The sequence below is a fragment of the Oncorhynchus mykiss genome, chromosome 11 (genome assembly GCF_057628025.1).
Source record: "Oncorhynchus mykiss isolate SJ-2025 chromosome 11, ASM5762802v1, whole genome shotgun sequence".
Lineage (NCBI taxonomy): Eukaryota > Metazoa > Chordata > Actinopteri > Salmoniformes > Salmonidae > Oncorhynchus > Oncorhynchus mykiss.
In genome coordinates this window covers 84,390,835-84,413,410 of record NC_143032.1, presented here as the reverse complement: position 1 = coordinate 84,413,410, position 22,576 = coordinate 84,390,835, and the positions used below count along the sequence as shown (strand labels likewise).

The window sequence follows — 22,576 nt, the reverse complement described above, 5'->3', positions numbered from 1 at the left end:
CATACATAACATACATAACATACATAACATACATTACATACATAACATACATAACATACATAACATACATTACATACATAACATACATAACATACATTACATACATAACATACATAACATACATAACATACATTACATACATTACATACATTACATACATAACATACATAACATACATAACATACATTACGTTACATACAAACAATTACATTTACATTAATCATGATATCTTTCTGTGCAGATATATTGAAGCAACATCTCAAGACATCAGACAGGATGTTAAAGCTTGGTCACAAATGGATCTTCCAAAGCTGAAATAAATAATTCTCTTTACTAATTTTTTTAAATTGGGTATGACCCTACAAGCTTGGCACACCTGTATTTGGGAGTTTCTACCATTCTTCTCTGCAGATCCACTCAAGCTCTGTCAGGTTGGAATGGGGAGCGTCGCTGCACAGCTATTTTCAGGTCTCCCCAGAGCTGTTAGATTGGGTTAATGTCTGGTCTCTGGCTGGGCCATTCAAGGACATTCAGAGACTTGTCTCGAAGCCACTCCTGTGTAGTCTTGGCTGTGTACTTAGGGTCATTGTCTTGTTGGAAAGTGAACCTTTGCCCCAGTCTGAGGTCCTGTGTGCTCTGGATCTCTCTGTTCTCTGCTCCGTTCATCTTTCCCCTCGATCCTAACTAGTCTCTCAGTCCCTACCGCTGAAAAACATCCCAACAGCATGATGCTGCCATCACCATGCTTCACCGTAGGGATGGTGCCAGGTTTCCTCCAGACGTGACGCTTGGCATTCAAGCCAAAGAGTTCAATCTTGGTTTCATCAGACCAGAGAATCTTGTTTCTCATGGTCTGAGACCTTTAGGTGCTTTTTAGCAAACTCCAAGCGAGCCTTTTACTGAGTAGTGGCTTCCGTCTGGCCACTCTACCATTAAGTCCTGATTGGTGGAGTGCTGCGAAAATGGTTGTCCTTCTTGAAGGTTCTCCCATCTCCACAGATGAACTCTGGAGCTCCGTCAGAGTGACCGTTGGGCTCTTGGTCACCACTCTGACCAAGGTCCTTCTTTCCCAATTGCTCAGTTTGGCCGGGCGGCCAGCTCTAGGAAAATTCTTATATTTAAGAATGATGGAGGCCACTGTGTTCTTGGGGACCTTCAATGCTGCAGAAATGTTTTGGTACCTTACCCCAGATCTGTGTCTCGGAGCTCTACGGACAATTCCTTTGACCTCATTTTTGCTCTGACATGCACTGTCAGCTGTGGGACCTTATATAGACAGGTGTGTGCCTTTCCAAATCATGTCCAATCAATTAAATTTACCACAGGTTGACTCCAATCAAGTAGTAGAAACATCTCAAGGATGATCAATGGAAACAGGATGCACCTGAGTTCAATTTTGTGTCTCAGAAAATTTCAATAAAAAAAATTAAAACCTGTTTTCGTTTTGTAATTATGGGGTATTGTTTGAAGATTGCTGAGCATTTAAAAAAAATTGTCATCCATTTTAGAATAAGGCTGTAATGTAACAAAATGTTGAAAAAGTCAAGGAGTCTGAAAACTTTCTGAATGCACTGTATGCCGGACTCTGACATTGCTTGTTCTGATATTTCTTTCATTCTTTATTTTTACTTCATGGATTATGTGTGCATTGTTTTTGTATTGCTAGGTATTACTGCACTGTTGGAGCTACAAACACAAGCATTAGGTATTACTGTACTGTTGGAGCTACAAACACAAGCATTAGGTATTACTGTACTGTTGGAGCTAGAAACACAAGCATTAGGTATTACTGCACTGTTGGAGCTACAAACACAAGCATTAGGTATTACTGCACTGTTGGAGCTACAAACACAAGCATTAGGTATTACTGCACTGTTGGAGCTAGAAACACAAGCATTAGGTATTACTGTACTGTTGGAGCTACAAACACAAGCATTAGGTATTACTGTACTGTTGGAGCTAGAAACACAAGCATTAGGTATTACTGCGCTGTTGGAGCTAGAAACACAAGCATTAGGTATTACTGCGCTGTTGGAGCTAGAAACACAAGCATTAGGTAATACTGCACTGTTGGAGCTAGAAACACAAGCATTAGGTATTACTGTACTGTTGGAGCTAGAAACACAAGCATTAGGTATTACTGTACTGTTGGAGCTAGAAACACAAGCATTAGGTATTACTGTACTGTTGGAGCTAGAAACACAAGCATTAGGTATTACTGTACTGTTGGAGCTACAAACACAAGCATTAGGTATTACTGTACTGTTTGAGCTACAAACACAAGCATTAGGTATTACTGCACTGTTGGAGCTAGAAACACAAGCATTAGGTATTACTGTACTGTTTGAGCTACAAACACAAGCATTAGGTATTACTGCACTGTTGGAGCTAGAAACACAAGCATTAGGTATTACTGCACTGTTGGAGCTAGAAACACAAGCATTAGGTATTACTGCACTGTTGGAGCTAGAAACACAAGCATTTAGTTAGATATTACTGCACTGTTGGAGCTAGAAACACAAGCATTAGGTATTACTGCACTGTTGGAGCTAGAAACACAAGCATTAGGTAATACTGCACTGTTGGAGCTAGAAACACAAGCATTATGTATTACTGCACTGTTGGAGCTAGAAACACAAGCATTAGGTATTACTGCACTGTTGGAGCTAGAAACACAAGCATTAGGTAATACTGCACTGTTGGAGCTAGAAACACAAGCGTTAGGTATTACTGTACTGTTGGAGCCAGAAACACAAGCATTAGGTATTACTGCACTGTTGGAGCTAGAAACACAAGCATTAGGTATTACTGCACTGTTGGAGCTAGAAACACAAGCATTAGGTATTACTGCACTGTTGGAGCCAGAAACACAAGCATTAGGCATTACTGCACTGTTGGAGCCAGAAACACAAGCATTAGGTATTACTGCACTGTTGGAGCCAGAAACACAAGCATTAGGTATTACTGCACTGTTGGAGCTAGAAACACAAGCATTAGGTATTACTGTACTGTTGGAGCTAGAAACACAAGCATTAGGTATTACTGCACTGTTTGAGCTAGAAACACAAGCATTAGGTATTACTGTACTGTTGGAGCTACAAACACAAGCATTAGGTATTACTGTACTGTTGGAGCTAGAAACACAAGCATTAGGTATTACTGTACTGTTGGAGCTACAAACACAAGCATTAGGTATTACTGTACTGTTGGAGCTAGAAACACAAGCATTAGGTATTACTGCACTGTTGGAGCCAGAAACACAAGCATTAGGTATTACTGTACTGTTGGAGCTACAAACACAAGCATTAGGTATTACTGTACTGTTGGAGCCAGAAACACAAGCATTAGGTATTACTGTACTGTTGGAGCCAGAAACACAAGCATTAGGTATTACTGCACTGTTGGAGCCAGAAACACAAGCATTAGGTATTACTGTACTGTTGGAGCCAGAAACACAAGCATTAGGTATTACTGCACTGTTGGAGCCAGAAACACAAGCATTAGGTATTACTGTACTGTTGGAGCTACAAACACAAGCATTAGGTATTACTGCACTGTTGGAGCTAGAAACACAAGCATTAGGTATTACTGCACTGTTGGAGCTACAAACACAAGCATTAGGTATTACTGTACTGTTGGAGCTAGAAACACAAGCATTAGATATTACTGTACTGTTGGAGCTAGAAACACAAGCATTAGGTATTACTGTACTGTTGGAGCCAGAAACACAAGCATTAGGTATTACTGTACTGTTGGAGCTAGAAACACAATCATTAGGTATTACTGCACTGTTGGAGCTAGAAACACAAGCATTAGATATTACTGTACTGTTGGAGCTAGAAACACAAGCATTAGGTATTACTGTACTGTTGGAGCCAGAAACACAAGCATTAGGTATTACTGTACTGTTGGAGCTAGAAACACAAGCATTAGGTATTACTGTACTGTTGGAGCTAGAAACACAAGCATTAGGTATTACTGTACTGTTGGAGCTACAAACACAAGCATTAGGTATTACTGCACTGTTGGAGCCAGAAACACAAGCATTAGGTATTACTGCACTGTTGGAGCTAGAAACACAAGCATTAGGTATTACTGCACTGTTGGAGCTAGAAACACAAGCATTAGGTATTACTGCACTGTTGGAGCTACAAACACAAGCATTAGGTATTACTGCACTGTTGGAGCTAGAAACACAAGCATTAGGTATTACTGTACTGTTGGAGCTAGAAACACAAGCATTAGGTATTACTGTACTGTTGGAGCTAGAAACACAAGCATTAGGTATTACTGTACTGTTGGAGCTAGAAACACAAGCATTAGGTATTACTGTACTGTTGGAGCTAGAAACACAAGCATTAGGTATTACTGTACTGTTGGAGCTAGAAACACAAGCATTAGGTATTACTGTACTGTTGGAGCTACAAACACAAGCATTAGGTATTACTGTACTGTTGGAGCTAGAAACACAAGCATTAGGTATTACTGTACTGTTGGAGCTACAAACACAAGCATTAGGTATTACTGCACTGTTGGAGCCAGAAACACAAGCATTAGGTATTACTGCACTGTTGGAGCTACAAACACAAGCATTAGGTATTACTGCACTGTTGGAGCCAGAAACACAAGCATTAGGTATTACTGCACTGTTGGAGCTACAAACACAAGCATTAGGTATTACTGTACTGTTGGAGCCAGAAACACAAGCATTAGGTATTACTGTACTGTTTGAGCTAGAAACACAAGCATTAGGTATTACTGTACTGTTGGAGCTAGAAACACAAGCATTAGGTATTACTGTACTGTTGGAGCTAGAAACACAAGCATTAGGTATTACTGTACTGTTGGAGCTAGAAACACAAGCATTAGGTATTACTGCACTGTTGGAGCTAGAAACACAAGCATTAGGTATTACTGTACTGTTGGAGCTAGAAACACAAGCATTAGGTATTACTGCACTGTTGGAGCTAGAAACACAAGCATTAGGTATTACTGCACTGTTGGAGCTAGAAACACAAGCATTAGGTATTACTGTACTGTTGGAGCTAGAAACACAAGCATTAGGTATTACTGTACTGTTGGAGCTAGAAACACAAGCATTAGGTATTACTGTACTGTTGGAGCTAGAAACACAAGCATTAGGTATTACTGCACTGTTGGAGCTAGAAACACAAGCATTAGGTATTACTGTACTGTTGGAGCTACAAACACAAGCATTAGGTATTACTGTACTGTTGGAGCTAGAAACACAAGCATTAGGTATTACTGTACTGTTGGAGCTACAAACACAAGCATTAGGTATTACTGCACTGTTGGAGCTAGAAACACAAGCATTAGGTATTACTGTACTGTTGGAGCTAGAAACACAAGCATTAGGTATTACTGTACTGTTGGAGCTACAAACACAAGCATTAGGTATTACTGTACTGTTGGAGCTACAAACACAAGCATTACGCTGCACCTGAAATAACATCTGCAAATCAATGTACGCGACCAATAAACGTTGATTTGATTTGATTTAGAGGACGGTTGTCCTGCAAACAGAGAAGTAATGAACTTCTCTGCCATTTTGTTTGATATAGATGTTAACCAATCAGCATTCAACATTAGACCCACCCGTTGTATAATATTGTATCAATAACCATGTTTGATAGAGACGTTAATCAAAACTCATTTTCTCATTAACCATTATCAGAAAAGGTTTTTTGTTTCATAACCACACGTCAAATCATATGTTATTTGTCACGTACACATGGTTAGCAGATGTTAATGGTTACATACACATGGTTAGCAGATGTTAATGGTTACATACACATGGTTAGCAGATGTTATTGGTCACATGGTTAGCAGATGTTATTGGTCACATGGTTAGCAGATGTTATTGGTCACATGGTTAGCAGATGTTATTGGTCACATGGTTAGCAGATGTTAATGGTTACATACACATGGTTAGCAGATGTTATTGGTCACATGGTTAGCAGATATTATTGGTCACATGGTTAGCAGATGTTATTGGTCACATGGTCAACAGATGTTAATGGTCACATGGTTAGCAGATGTTATTGGTCACATGGTTAGCAGATGTTAATGGTCACATGGTTAGCAGATGTTAATGGTCACATGGCTAGCAGATGTTATTGGTCACATGGTTAGCAAATGTTATTGGTCACATGGTTAGCAGATGTTATTGGTCACATGGTTAGCAGATGTTATTGGTCACATGGTTAGCAGATGTTATTGGTCACATGGTTAGCAGATGTTAATGGTCACATGGTTAGCAGATGTTAATGGTCACATGGTTAGCAGATGTTAATGGTCACATGGTTAGCAGATGTCATTGGTCACATGGTTAGCAGATGTTATTGGTCACATGGTTAGCAGATGTTAATGGTCACATGGTTAGCAGATGTTAATGGTCACATGGTTAGCAGATGTTATTGGTCACATGGTTAGCAGATGTTAATGGTCACATACACATGGTTAGCAGATGTTAATGGTCACATACACATGGTTAGCAGATGTTAATGGTCACATACACATGGTTAGCAGATGTTAATGCGAGTGTAGCGAAATGCTTGTGCTTCTAGTTCTGACAATGCAGTAATAACCAACGAGTAATCTAACCTAACAATTCCAAAACTACTACCTTATACACAAGTGTAAGGGGATAAAGAATATGTACATAAAGATATATGAATGAGTGATGGTACAGAACGGCATAGGCAAGATGCAGTAGATCGTATCGAGTGCAGTATATACATATGAGATGAGTATGTAAACAAAGTGGCATAGTTAAAGTGGCTAGTGATACATGTATTACATAAAGATGCAGTAGATGATATAGAGTACAGTATATACATATACATATGAGATAAATAATGTTGGGTATGTAAACATTATATTAAGTAGCATTGTTTAAAGTGGCTAGTGATATATTTTACATCAATTCCCATTATTAAAGTGGCTGGAGTTGAGTCAGTGTGTTGGCAGCAGCCACTCAATGTTAGTGGTGGCTTAACAGTCTGATGGCCTTGAGATAGAAGCTGTTTTTCAGTCTCTCGGTCCCAGCTTTGATGCACCTGTACTGACCTCGCCTTCTGGATGGTAACGGGGTGAACAGGCAGTGGCTTCAGTTCCTAAAACCAAAGCGCTATTTGCATAGAGCTGACATGATTCCTGCGGGACTGGGTGCTCACTGTGCCTCTGTGTGTTCCCATAGTGGTGGAGGTGGGTCCTGACGGGGCTCTGAGGGTGGAGCTGCTGAAGACGTCAGCTGGTCTGGGCTTCAGTCTGGAGGGGGGCAAAGCCTCGGCACACGGAGACCTACCCCTCAACGTTAAACGAGTCTTCAAAGGTCAGCCAACACACACACACACAAAGGAACACACACACAGGAACGTAAGTATACACACACCCAATACCTTGGTCTTTATTCCTATGGTGGTATGGCAGTGTGGCCACCAGAGGGGGCATTTCCCCAGCATGGCAGTCAAAACAGACACGGTCAGTGAGTTTGTCTGCCAATACAGACTTTCCAGAGAGGAGAGGAGAGGAGAGGAGAGGAGAGGAGAGGAGAGGAGAGGAGAGGAGAGGAGAGGAGAGGAGGGGGAGAGGAGGAGAGTAGGGGGAGAGGAGGAGAGGAGAGGGAAAGGAGGGGGAGAGGAGGAGAGGAGAGAAAAGATGAGAGGGAGAGGAGGAGAAGAGGAGAGGAGGGGGAGAGGAGGAGAGGGGGAGAGGAGGAGAGGAGGCGAAGAGGGAGAGGAGAGATCCTGTGTAGACAGCTGGGTTGGGTTACATGTAGGGGAGAGATTCCATGGCGTAAGAGAGCTTTCAGAATCCTACACTATCTATTACAACAAGGTTTTATAGATCCAACATTTAAGTACTCAGGTATCATGCATTATGATACAGTTATAATTCATTATGATAGTTATCATGCATTATGATAGTTATAATGCATTATGATACAGTTATGATGCATTATGATACAGGTATAATGCATTATGATACTGTTATAATGCATTATGATACAGGTATAATGCATTATGATACAGGTATAATGCGTTGTAATACTTGTCATGACCATTTATGACCCATTATAACGTCTGATCATAATGAACCCCAACCTCCTCTAGGTGGTGCTGCGGAGCTTTCGAGGGTGGTGGACGTGGGGGACGAGGTACTGGAGGTCAACGGACGCTCGCTGCAGGGCCTCATGCATTACGACGCCTGGAGCATCATCAAGGCTGTCAGCGAAGGCCCCGTGCAGCTGGTCATCAGGAAACCGCGGACCTCTGTATGACCGTCACACAACAGACATATAGAACTAAAATGAAGAACCAGACGTACCTCGTAGAACACGAATGTCAGCTCGAGGTGACATAATATATAATCCAGGATTTTTGTACGACAGACATACAACAGACATATCTCAGAGAACTATACATATAGCTACGGTGGCTGAAATTTTATTATCATGACATATTCTGATGAAACGGACAGACATTGCCAAGTGGTTATTTTGTTAAAGCAGACTGCAATTAGGTCCGGAATGTCAAATGGAGTGTCAAAACCAGATCGTGGAGCATGAGGCATTCTTTCTTTTATTATAGTGTTTTATACAGGAGGACAAGAGGCTATTATGGTGTCTTATACAGGAGGACGAGATACTATTATAGTGTCTTATACAGGAGGACGAGACACTATTATAGTGTTTCATACAGGAGGACAAGAGGCTATTATGGTGTCTTATACAGGAGGACGAGATACTATTATAGTGTTTTATACAGGAGGATGTTAGACTATTATAGTGTTTTATACAGGAGGACAAGAGGCTATTATGGTGTCTTATACAGGAGGACGAGATACTATTATAGTGTCTTATACAGGAGGACAAGAGGCTATTATGGTGTCTTATACAGGAGGACAAGACACTATTATAGTGTTTTATACAGGAGGACAAGAGGCTATTATGTTGTCTTATACAGGAGGACGAGATACTATTATAGTGTCTTATACAGGAGGACAAGACACTATTATAGTGTTTTATACAGGAGGATATTAGACTATTATAGTGTTTTATACAGGAGGATATTAGACTATTATAGTGTCTTAAACAGGAGGATATTAGACTATTATAGTGTTTTATACAGGAGGACAAGAGGCTATTATAGTGTCTTATACAGGATGATATTAGACTATTATAGTGTTTTTATACAGGAGGACAAGAGAGACTAGTATAGTGTTTTATACAGGAGGATATTAGACTATTATAGTGGTTTATACAGGAGGATATTAGACTATTATAGTGTTTTATACAGGAAGACGAGAGGCTAATATAGTGTGTTTTACAGGAGGATAAGAGAGTGTCTTTATGGTGACATCTTGGAATATCTCTACAAGGTGTGGAAAGCGTTCCACAGGGATGCTGGCCCATGTTGACTCTACAAGGTGTCGTTCCACAGGGATGCTGGCCCATGTTGACTCCAATGCTTTCCCACAGTTGTGTCAAGTTGGCTGGATGTCCTTTGGTTGGTGGACCATTCTTGATACACACGGGAAACTGTTGAGCGTGAAAAACCCAGCAGCGTTGCAGTTCTTGACACAAACTGGTGCGCGTGGCACCTACTACCATACCCTGTTCAAAGGGACTTAAATCTGCTGTCTTGCCTATTCACCCTCTGAATGGCAATCACACACAATCCATGTCTCAAAGGCTTAAAAAGTCCTTCTTCAACCGGTCTCCTCCTCTTCATCTACACTGATTGAAGTGGATTTAACAAGTGACATCAATAAGGATCATAGATTTCACCTGGATTCACCTCGTCAGTCTATGTCATGTAAAGAGCAGGTGTTCCTAATGTTTTGTACACTCAGTGTTGTATACTAGTATAACTGCTGTTGTTTATAATCAACTGCCGTTTGTGTGCAATCAGCTCAATCAGACTTCACTACAGCAAAAGTTTTATCTTTTTCTCTCTTAAAATGTGATTATTTTATGAATAAAATTAAATTGTCACTTTGCCTTTAAAACCTTTACCTCTTATTTGAACCAACCTTATTTTATGTCAAGGTATCGGTCAGTGTACCCTGTAGGTATCCGTCAGTTTACCCTGTAGGTATCCGTCAGTGTACCCTGTAGGTATCCTCTCAGTTTACCCTGTAGGTATCGGTCAGTTTACCCTGTAGGTATCCGTCAGTTTACCCTGTAGGTATCATCTCAGTTTACCCTGTAGGTATCCGTCAGTGTACCCTGTAGGTATCCTCTCAGTTTACCCTGTAGGTATCCGTCAGTTTACCCTGTAGGTATCCTCTCAGTTTACCCTGTAGGTATCGGTCAGTTTACCCTGTAGGTATCCTCTCAGTTTACCCTGTAGGTATCATCTCAGTGTACCCTGTAGGTATCCATCAGTTTACCCTGTAGGTATCCTCTCAGTTTACCCTGTAGGTATCATCTCAGTGTACCCTGTAGGTATCGGTCAGTTTACCCTGTAGGTATCATCTCAGTTTACCCTGTAGGTATCGGTCAGTTTACCCTGTAGGTATCCATCAGTGTACCCTGTAGGTATCCTCTCAGTGTACCCTGTAGGTATCCTCCCAGTTTACCCTGTAGGTATCCTCTCAGTTTACCCTGTAGGTATCACCTCAGTGTACCCTGTAGGTATCCATCAGTTTACCCTGTAGGTATCCTCTCAGTGTACCCTGTAGGTATCCTCTCAGTTTACCCTGTAGGTATCATCTCAGTGTACCCTGTAGGTATCCGTCAGTTTACCCTGTAGGTATCCTCTCAGTTTACCCTGTAGGTATCCTCTCAGTGTACCCTGTAGGTATCCTCCCAGTTTACCCTGTAGGTATCCTCTCAGTTTACCCTGTAGGTATCGGTCAGTTTACCCTGTAGGTATCGGTCAGTTTACCCTGTAGGTATCCGTCAGTTTACCCTGTAGGTATCGGTCAGTTTACCCTGTAGGTATCCTCTCAGTGTACCCTGTAGGTATCGGTCAGTTTACCCTGTAGGTATCCTCTCAGTTTACCCTGTAGGTATCCTCTCAGTGTACCCTGTAGGTATCCTCTCAGTGTACCCTGTAGGTATCGGTCAGTTTACCCTGTAGGTATCCGTCAGTTTACCCTGTAGGTATCGGTCAGTTTACCCTGTAGGTATCCTCTCAGTGTACCCTGTAGGTATCGGTCAGTTTACCCTGTAGGTATCCTCTCAGTTTACCCTGTAGGTATCCTCTCAGTGTACCCTGTAGGTATCGGTCAGTTTACCCTGTAGGTATCATCTCAGTTTACCCTGTAGGTATCCATCAGTGTACCCTGTAGGTATCCTCTCAGTTTACCCTGTAGGTATCCTCTCAGTTTACCCTGTAGGTATCATCTCAGTTTACCCTGTAGGTATCCTCTCAGTTTACCCTGTAGGTATCCTCTCAGTTTACCCTGTAGGTATCCGTCAGTTTACCCTGTAGGTATCCTCTCAGTTTACCCTGTAGGTATCCATCAGTTTACCCTGTAGGTATCCGTCAGTTTACCCTGTAGGTAGCCTCTCAGTTTACCCTGTAGGTATCCGTCAGTTTACCCTGTAGGTATCCGTCAGTGTACCCTGTAGGTATCCTCTCATTTTACCCTGTAGGTATCCGTCAGTGTACCCTGTAGGTATCCGTCAGTTTACCCTGTAGGTATCCTCTCAGTTTACCCTGTAGGTATCGGTCAGTTTACCCTGTAGGTATCCTCTCAGTTTACCCTGTAGGTATCCATCAGTTTACCCTGTAGGTATCCGTCAGTTTACCCTGTAGGTATCCGTCAGTGTACCCTGTAGGTATCGGTCAGTTTACCCTGTAGGTATCCTCTCAGTTTACCCTGTAGGTATCCGTCAGTTTACCCTGTAGGTATCCTCTCAGTTTACCCTGTAGGTATCCTCTCAGTTTACCCTGTAGGTATCCTCTCAGTTTACCCTGTAGGTATCCGTCAGTTTACCCTGTAGGTATCCGTCAGTTTACCCTGTAGGTATCCGTCAGTTTACCCTGTAGGCATCCGTCAGTTTACCCTGTAGGTATCCTCTCAGTTTACCCTGTAGGTATCCTCTCAGTTTACCCTGTAGGTATCCTCCCAGTTTACCCTGTAGGTATCCTCTCAGTTTACCCTGTAGGTATCATCTCAGTGTACCCTGTAGGTATCCATCAGTTTACCCTGTAGGTATCCTCTCAGTGTACCCTGTAGGTATCCTCTCAGTTTACCCTGTAGGTATCATCTCAGTGTACCCTGTAGGTATCCGTCAGTTTACCCTGTAGGTATCCTCTCAGTTTACCCTGTAGGTATCCTCTCAGTGTACCCTGTAGGTATCCTCCCAGTTTACCCTGTAGGTATCCTCTCAGTTTACCCTGTAGGTATCGGTCAGTTTACCCTGTAGGTATCGGTCAGTTTACCCTGTAGGTATCCGTCAGTTTACCCTGTAGGTATCGGTCAGTTTACCCTGTAGGTATCCTCTCAGTGTACCCTGTAGGTATCGGTCAGTTTACCCTGTAGGTATCCTCTCAGTTTACCCTGTAGGTATCCTCTCAGTGTACCCTGTAGGTATCCTCTCAGTGTACCCTGTAGGTATCGGTCAGTTTACCCTGTAGGTATCCGTCAGTTTACCCTGTAGGTATCGGTCAGTTTACCCTGTAGGTATCCTCTCAGTGTACCCTGTAGGTATCGGTCAGTTTACCCTGTAGGTATCCTCTCAGTTTACCCTGTAGGTATCCTCTCAGTGTACCCTGTAGGTATCGGTCAGTTTACCCTGTAGGTATCATCTCAGTTTACCCTGTAGGTATCCATCAGTGTACCCTGTAGGTATCCTCTCAGTTTACCCTGTAGGTATCCTCTCAGTTTACCCTGTAGGTATCATCTCAGTTTACCCTGTAGGTATCCTCTCAGTTTACCCTGTAGGTATCCTCTCAGTTTACCCTGTAGGTATCCTCTCAGTTTACCCTGTAGGTATCCGTCAGTTTACCCTGTAGGTATCCTCTCAGTTTACCCTGTAGGTATCCATCAGTTTACCCTGTAGGTATCCGTCAGTTTACCCTGTAGGTAGCCTCTCAGTTTACCCTGTAGGTATCCGTCAGTTTACCCTGTAGGTATCCGTCAGTGTACCCTGTAGGTATCCTCTCATTTTACCCTGTAGGTATCCGTCAGTGTACCCTGTAGGTATCCGTCAGTTTACCCTGTAGGTATCCTCTCAGTTTACCCTGTAGGTATCGGTCAGTTTACCCTGTAGGTATCCTCTCAGTTTACCCTGTAGGTATCCATCAGTTTACCCTGTAGGTATCCGTCAGTTTACCCTGTAGGTATCCGTCAGTGTACCCTGTAGGTATCGGTCAGTTTACCCTGTAGGTATCCTCTCAGTTTACCCTGTAGGTATCCGTCAGTTTACCCTGTAGGTATCCTCTCAGTTTACCCTGTAGGTATCCTCTCAGTTTACCCTGTAGGTATCCTCTCAGTTTACCCTGTAGGTATCCGTCAGTTTACCCTGTAGGTATCCGTCAGTTTACCCTGTAGGTATCCGTCAGTTTACCCTGTAGGCATCCGTCAGTTTACCCTGTAGGTATCCTCTCAGTTTACCCTGTAGGTATCCTCTCAGTTTACCCTGTAGGTATCCTCTCAGTTTACCCTGTAGGTATCCATCAGTGTACCCTGTAGGTATCGGTCAGTTTACCCTGTCGGTATCCATCAGTTTACCCTGTAGGTATCCATCAGTGTACCCTGTAGGTATCCGTCAGTTTACCCTGTAGGTATCCTCTCAGTTTACCCTGTAGGTATCCTCTCAGTTTACCCTGTAGGTATCCGTCAGTTTACCCTGTAGGTATCCTCTCAGTTTACCCTGTAGGTATCCTCTCAGTTTACCCTGTAGGTATCCTCTCAGTGTACCCTGTAGGTATCCATCAGTTTACCCTGTAGGTATCCTCTCAGTTTACCCTGTAGGTATCCATCAGTTTACCCTGTAGGTATCCTCTCAGTTTACCCTGTAGGTATCGGTCAGTTTACCCTGTAGGTATCCTCTCAGTTTACCCTGTAGGTATCGGTCAGTTTACCCTGTAGGTATCCATCAGTTTACCCTGTAGGTATCCTCTCAGTTTACCCTGTAGGTATCGGTCAGTTTACCCTGTAGGTATCCTCTCAGTTTACCCTGTAGGTATCGGTCAGTTTACCCTGTAGGTATCCATCAGTTTACCCTGTATCTTGTCACCTAAATCCTCACACTGACCCAATGTGACACCTACAGTACCTGTGTCAGAGACTCACCTCTTTCTGCATCGTTGGAAGATAACTCTATTTGAAAGCTGAGTTGGATTAGAGCTACGGCGTTACGCTACTGGAGTTGAGTTGGATTAGAGCTACGGCCTTACGCTACTGGAGTTGAGTTGGATTAGAGCTACGGCCTTACGCTACTGGAGTTGAGTTGGATTAGAGCTACGGCCTTACGCTACTGGAGTTGCATTGTACGGTACTTAATGTGCGTGCATGGTGTGAATATCGGGTTCCAATCCAATGCTCTAAACCTGATATTTGAAAACAAGACATTTTAGAAATGAATTGAAATTATTCATTTTAATGATTAAGTATAGAGTGTGTTGAAGTTTCTACTTTATCCATATTTATAACATGTTTTTTATCTCCTGAAATTCCACACCATTGATTTAACGTGTCTTGCTGTTAAAGATGTTGAAAGATATACAGTACAGAGTAACCACATGTGATTTCCGTTTTTAGTTCTCTCTCTGAAATACAACAGAACCTGATGTCCCACCATTCATGTGACATGTCTGGTAGGTTACTGTAAATGTGACATGTCTGGTAGGTTACTGTAAATGTGACATGTATGGTAGGTTACTGTAAATGTGACATGTATGGTAGGTTACTGTAAATGTGACAAGTATGTTACTGTAAATGTTACATGTATGGTATGTTACTGTAAATGTGACATGTATGGTATGTTACTGTAAATGTGACATGTCTGGTAGGTTACTGTAAATGTGACATGTCTGGTAGGTTACTGTAAATGTGACATGCATGGTAGGTTACTGTAAATGTCACATGTATGGTAGGTTACTGTAAATGTCACATGTATGGTAGGTTACTATAAACGTCACATGTATGGTAGGTTACTGTAAATGTGACATGTCTGGTAGGTTACTGTAAATGTGACATGTCTGGTAGGTTACTGTAAATGTGACATGTCTGGTAGGTTACTGTAAATGTGACATGTATGGTAGGTTACTGTATCTGGCAGGGTTCAAACCGTGTATTACAATACCCACAGCTCTTACATTCTGAAGCACAACTCTTGTTTCAGAACGCTGGTTGTAAATACTGTCTCGTGTTTCTGTACATTTGAATTAGGCTGACTTGATCGTCTTTCCATTGGTTTAGTGTCAATTTAAACTGTCATTTTGAATTGTATGACTGCAAGGTATGTTTAGATTTTTGTTGGTGTACGTATGATCATTAACGCATATTGTCGTGCAGCACGATATACACTTGGAGAATTTGTACATTACAGGGCTATTTTAACGGCAATGGTTGAAAAATATGACATTGCTCAGAATATCGCTCTAATCTTGGGTTTTAATGCGGTTGATTTAATAAAATAAATGATATTCTGTTGCTGTAAAAGGAACTGATCTGCTGTTGAATATCTTCTGATAATGGTGGTTAACAAAAAGCTACAACAAACTTTTGGTCAATTCAGGTTTTTCTTCTACTTTGTTCGTGTTCTTTTAATGTGTACATTATTATTATTATTATATATTTTTTTTTTGCGTTTGGTTTTGATATTACATACAGACAGGAAATCCAAGTTTGCTCACTTACATGAGTGGTCAAAAGTAGCGCACTACATAGGGAATAGGATGCCATTTTGAACTAAATTAGAGTAGATTAATACGTTGTGTGTGTGTGGCAAGGAACATAGTCCCTGTGGTGCAGGGTAGGCAACCCTGTTCCTAAAGGGCCTCAGGTACAGCAGGATATGGTTCCAACTACGCGCCACATCTGACCAACTGAACTAATTGATCAGTTCAGTGATTGCCTAAATTCATCACACCTGGTCTTCTAGGTTGGTTAAATCCAAACATGAAGTGCCTGCGGGAGGGTTGCCTTACCCTACTGTGGTGCTATGATAAAGGCCCTATTCAGGAAGTTTCTCATAAATGGCTAATACAGTCTTGTGACCGCTGACCTGGATTTGAATGCTAGTCGGTGTCACCTTTCACACAGCACCAGGACCTGTAGTATTAAAGCATCTCACAGTAGGAGTGCTGATCTAGAATCAGTGTATGCTTTTACATCATAATAAGTAAGATTACAGTATATGGACAGGATCGATCTGATCCTAGATCAGCACTTATATTCTAGTTTCTTGGATGTGGTATTTCTGTAAAAAAAAAAAAAAAAATGTACTTGGGAATATTTTTGTACAAATCTGAATCGGTAATGTACACATTTTCAGTGTCATTAAAGCGTGTTCAATTGTCTAATTTAACTGTGCACTGTCTGTGTAATGGTTTTCTTCCGTTGAAGGAGAGGACCAAAGCGCAGCGTGGTAAGTGTCCATGGTATTTATTTAAACACATAGTGCCTTGCGAAAGTATTCGGCCCCCTTGAACTTTGTGACCTTTTGCCACATTTCAGGCTTCAAACATAAAGATATAAAACTGTATTTTTTTGTGAAGAATCAACAACAAGTGGGACACAATCATGAAGTGGAACGACATTTATTGGATATTTCTAACTTTTTTAACAAATCAAAAACTGAAAAATTGGGCGTGCAAAATTATTCAGCCCCTTTACTTTCAGTGCAGCAAACTCTCTCCAGAAGTTCAGTGAGGATCTCTGAATGATCCAATGTTGACCTAAATGACTAATGATGATAAATACAATCCACCTGTGTGTAATCAAGTCTCCGTATAAATGCACCTGCACTGTGATAGTCTCAGAGGTCCGTTAAAAGCGCAGAGAGCATCATGAAGAACAAGGAACACACCAGGCAGGTCCGAGATACTGTTGTGAAGAAGTTTAAAGCCGGATTTGGATACAAAAAGATTTCCCAAGCTTTAAACATCCCAAGGAGCACTGTGCAAGCGATAATATTGAAATGGAAGGAGTATCAGACCACTGCAAATCTACCAAGACCTGGCCGTCCCTCTAAACTTTCAGCTCACACAAGGAGAAGACTGATCAGAGATGCAGCCAAGAGGCCCATGATCACTCTGGATGAACTGCAGAGATCTACAGCTGAGGTGGGAGACTCTGTCCATAGGACAACAATCAGTCGTATATTGCACAAATCTGGCCTTTATGGAAGAGTGGCAAGAAGAAAGCCATTTCTTAAAGATATCCATAAAAAGTGTTGTTTAAAGTTTGCCACAAGCCACCTGGGAGACACACCAAACATGTGGAAGAAGGTGCTCTGGTCAGATGAAACCAAAATTGAACTTTTTGGCAACAATGCAAAACGTTATGTTTGGCGTAAAAGCAACACAGCTGAACACACCATCCCCACTGTCAAACATGGTGGTGGCAGCATCATGGTTTGGGCCTGCTTTTCTTCAGCAGGGACAGGGAAGATGGTTAAAATTGATGGGAAGATGGATGGAGCCAAATACAGGACCATTCTGGAAGAAAACCTGATGGAGTCTGCAAAAGACCTGAGACTGGGACGGAGATTTGTCTTCCAACAAGACAATGATCCAAAACATAAAGCAAAATCTACAATGGATGGTTCAAAAATAAACATATCCAGGTGTTAGAATGGCCAAGTCAAAGTCCAGACCTGAATCCAATCGAGAATCTGTGGAAAGAACTGAAAACTGCTGTTCACAAATGCTCTCCATCCAACCTCACTGAGCTCGAGCTGTTTTGCAAGGAGGAATGGGAAAAAATTTCAGTCTCTCGATGTGCAGAACTGATAGACATACCCCAAGCGACTTACAGCTGTAATCGCAGCAAAAGGTGGCGCTACAAAGTATTAACTTAAGGGGGCTGAATAATTTTGCACGCCCAATTTTTCAGTTTTTGATTTGTTAAAAAAGTTTGAAATATCCAATAAATGTCGTTCCACTTCATGATTGTGTCCCACTTGTTGTTGATTCTTCACAAAAAAATACAGTTTTATATTTTTATGTTTGAAGCCTGAAATGTGGCAAAAGGTCGCAAAGTTCAAGGGGGCCGAATACTTTCGCAAGGCACTGTAAACTGAACACTCCATACAAAAACAACAAACGTAACGTGAATAACCAAAACTGAAAACAGTACAGTGTGGTGTGAAACACAGACACGGAAACAATCACCCACAAACAAACAGTGAAACCCAGGCTACCTAAATATGATTCTCAATCAGAGACAACTAACGACACCTGCCTCTGATTGAGAACCATACTAGGCCGAACACAGAAAAACAACCTAGACACACAAAACATAGAATGCCCACCCAGCTCATGTCCTGACCAACACTAAAACAAGGAAAACACAAAAGAACTATGGTCAGAACGTGACAGTCTGGAGGTATGTGTTCAATTAACATGTTAAAACTTTCAGTTCAAGTCTTCTTTTTCCTTGAAATCACCTTTTCTAAACTCAGTTTATTATTCTAGAAGTAAATTTTTCTAGAAATAGATTTTTCTAGAAGTAGATTTCAAGAGAGTGAAGACTTGTTAGAGTAAGCACGTCATTCAGCCTTCAGGTCATTCAGCCTTCACGTCATTCAGCCTTCACGTCATTCAGCCTTCACGTCATTCAGCCTTCAGGTCATTCAGCCTTCACGTCATTCAGCCTTCACGTCATTCAGCCTTCACGTCATTCAGCCTTCACGTCATTCAGCCTTCACGTCATTCAGCCTTCAGGTCATTCAGCCTTCACGTCATTCAGCCTTCAGGTCATTCAGCCTTCACGTCATTCAGCCTTCAGGTCATTCAGCCTTCACGTCATTCAGCCTTCACGTCATTCAGCCTTCACGTCATTCAGCCTTCATGTCATTCAGCCTTCAGGTCATTCAGCCTTCACGTCATTCAGCCTTCAGGTCATTCAGCCTTCAGGTCATTCAGCCTTCAGGTCATTCAGCCTTCACGTCATTCAGCCTTCAGGTCATTCAGCCTTCAGGTCATTCAGCCTTTACGTCATTCAGCCTTCAGGTCATTCAGCCTTCACGTCATTCAGCCTTCAGGTCATTCAGCCTTCACGTCATTCAGCCTTCACGTCATTCAGCCTTCAGGTCATTCAGCCTTCAGGTCATTCAGCCTTCACGTCATTCAGCCTTCAGGTCATTCAGCCTTCAGGTCATTCAGCCTTCAGGTCATTCAGCCTTTATTTAACCAAGACAGAGCCTGGACTTTAGAAACCAATTTAATTTAGCAGATCCTCTCATCCTCTTGGGCTCCCGAGTAGCGCAACGGTCTAAGGCACTGCATCTCGGTGCTTGGGGTGTCATTACTGGTTCGATTCCAGGCTGTATCACAACTAGCCGTGATTGGGGTGCACAATTGGCCCAGCGTCGTCCTGGTTCTGGTTTGGCCGGGGTAGGCCGTCTTGGTAAATAAGAATTTCTTAACTGACTTGCCTAGTTAAATAAAGGTAAAATCAAATCCATAGTGACTGAAATTTAGGAGGGATGGAAGGGCCAAGAGACCAGAGGTGGCAGAGTGGAGTACTTGGGTTGGGGTGTAAGGGTTTGAGCACAGCCTTAAAGTAGGGAGGGGAAGTTCTTCTTGCTGCTCTGTAGGCAAATACCATGGTCTTGTAGTGAATACGAGCTTTGCCTGGAAGCCAGTGAAGTGTGCGGAGGAACAGGGTGACTTAGAGAAAACTTAGGAAGGTTGAACACCAGGCGGGCTGTGGTGTTCTGGATAAGTTACAGGGGTTTGATGGTAGAAGCGGGGAAACCAGCAAATCAGCGAGATGCAGTAGTCTAGACTGGAGATGACAAGTGCCTGGATTAGGAATTGCACCGCTTCGTGTGTGAGGAAAGGTGATACTCTATGGCTGTTGTAGAGCATGAACCGGCAGGGGCGAGTCACTTGTTTGAGTTGTTCTGTGTGGGTGGGACCCGTGGACTCAATAGACTTGAGTGAATGAGGAGTGGATGTCGTCAACCTTCTTTTCAAAGGGGTTGACAAAGTAATCCGCAGAGAGGGAGGAGGCGGGGGTGGAGGATTAAGGAGGGAGAAGAAGTTGGAAAAGAGTTTCCTAGGTTTAGAGGCAGAAGCTTGAAATTTAGAGCGATAGGAAGTGGCTTTAACAGTGGATACAGAGGAAGAGAAGGTAGAGAGGTGGGAGTGAAAGGATGAAAAGGCCTCCAGAAGTTTAGTTTTCCTCCATTTTTGCTCAGCTGACCACAGCCCTGTTTGGTAAGCTCCCCATGAGTCACTCGGCCACGGAGCAGGAGGGGAGGGCCCAGTCAGCCGGGAAGAAAGGGTACAGTGCAAGTCATAGGATGTAGAAAAGGAGGAGAGTAGGGTCAAAGAGGCAGAATCAGGAGACCGGAGCGAGAAGGATTTAGCAAAAGGGAGCGATAATAGGATAGAAGAGGAGAGAGTAGTGGGAGAGAGAGAAGAGTGCGACTAAATTTAGACAGTACTAAATACTAACACTAATTTCTAATTGCCTTGCAGAGATGAAACCACTCCCCCTCCATAAAAGCTACTAATTATTAAAACAACAACAATCACAAATTGCACTGCCCCTTGATCCTGGTTGATGTGTCAACAATCAGCTGCAAGTTATGAGCAGTTAGCAGTTCACACCAAGTAGGGTACTGGGAAGACAGTCAGCAGTTCACACACCACGTAGGCTACTGGGAAGACAGTCAGCAGTTCACACACCATGTAGGATTCTGGGAAGACAGTCAGCAGTTCATAAAGTAGATTGTCCTAGCTAGCTTGCAAAAAGACAGTGCTAGACAACAACAGATTAAGACAAAAATGATATCAGGAGTCCTTTAGCCTATAGAATGAACCCCTGCCAGTTAATTCAATACTGTAGACAATTTGACTGAGATTATTAATAATGGCGCCGAAGGGGACGGCTGCCGTTTTACGGGCTCCTAACCGACTGTTCTACTGTGTGTTTTTCTGCATTGTTTTTAACTTATTTTGTACATAATGTTGCTGCTACCGTCTCTTATGACCGAAAAGAGCTTCTGGATTCAGAACAGCGATTACTCACCTCGAACTGGACGAAGAACCAAATCCCTGTCAACGTGCCATCACTGGAAAATAAACTGGATGATCTCCACTCGAAACTATCCTACCAACGGGACATTAAAAAATCTAATATATTATGTTGACGCGTGGCGTGACACTTGGCATTCAGACCAGAGAATCTCGTTTCTCATGGTCTTAGAGTCTTTAGATGCCTTTTGGCAAACTCCAAGCAGGCTGTCATTTGCCTTTTACAGAGGAGTGGCTTCCGTCTGGCCACTCTACCGTGAAGGCCTGATGCTGCCGAGATGGTTGTTCTTCTGGAAGATTCTCCCATCTCCACAAAGGAACTCTGGAGCTCTGTCGGAGTGACCATCAGGTTCTTGGTCACCTCCCTGACCAAGGCCCTTCTCCCCCGATTTCTCGGTTTAGCCGGGCGGCCACCTCTAGGAAGAGTCTTGGTGGTTCCAAACTTCTTCAAATTAAGAATGATTGAGGCCACTGTGTTCTTGGGGACCTTCAATATGGCAGAAATGTTTTGGTACCCTTCCCCAGATCTGTGCCTCGACACAATCCTGTCTCTGAGCTCTATGGACAATTCCTTCGACATCACGGTTTGGTTTTTGCTCTGACATGGGCTGCATTTCAAACTTATTAAAGACACACCCTCGTCCACTTATCCTCTCGCCTTATGCCCTTGGGGGTGTTGGGGTAGGGTCCTTGTTCCTTGTCAATCATTGGCTTATTGGTGAAATCAGCAGTCAGATAATATATTCTTTAAGTAAATCAATCAAACCTTTATTAATGCAATTGCAGACAGAAGTTGACAACAGAAACACAGCACGTATGTTTCAGAGTAAATTCTGCAAAATAAAAAAAGGTCAAAGTTGCTTTAATATACTTGCAGTCGAGTGATGTAACTGCCTACATCAACACCTTCTACTCATGAGACGAAGCCCATGCATATACAGTTATACATACTCGCATGAGAAAGCAATAGTCCAGTGTTTTCTAAGGGCTCAGCAGTAATGTTATATTCCCGTGTGGCTTACAGTGAGTGGTATGTTTGATTTATCTCTTATCTATTTACTCCCCTGCAGAGGTCTGTGTCTATGTATCGCTTTTAGCCTTGAGGCGCTTTCTCACAGACACCCTGTTTTGACTGCACACACATCCCCCAGACCGTTTCTTATAAGAGGCAGAGACTAGAAAATAACTGTGGAACAATATTAAACCTTATACTGCTTAAATTGTTAATCTGTAGTCCAGGACCCTATAAATGTAGTGTCGGAGGGTCTTATAACCATTTCCCTTCTATTAATACAACACAAGCATAATCAATTATTATAATACATCAATCATTTGTTGCAGCCCCTATCATGACCCCAAGGTGACCCACATCAGGGGAATCC

General features: G+C 42.5%; 1 protein-coding gene across 6 annotated transcripts in view; it reads left to right on the top strand.

The window, feature by feature from the left end:
- The window catches only part of LOC110536484 (PDZ domain-containing protein 2), a 291,837-nt gene extending 281,805 nt beyond the window's left edge, over positions 1-10,032 (top strand). For 5 of the 6 annotated variants that reach the window (XM_036936523.2, XM_090191265.1, XM_090191266.1 and 2 more), the window contains 2 exons: positions 7,220-7,354; positions 8,136-10,032. In XM_036936523.2, the coding sequence (XP_036792418.2) occupies positions 7,220-7,354; positions 8,136-8,302 (302 nt within the window). In that variant the 3' untranslated portion in view covers positions 8,303-10,032. Of the gene's footprint in view, positions 1-190; positions 1,437-7,219; positions 7,355-8,135 lie in introns of those variants that run through there. The other variant, XR_016484730.1, reaches the window with a different exon arrangement.
- The last annotated feature ends 12,544 nt before the right edge of the window (positions 10,033-22,576 follow it).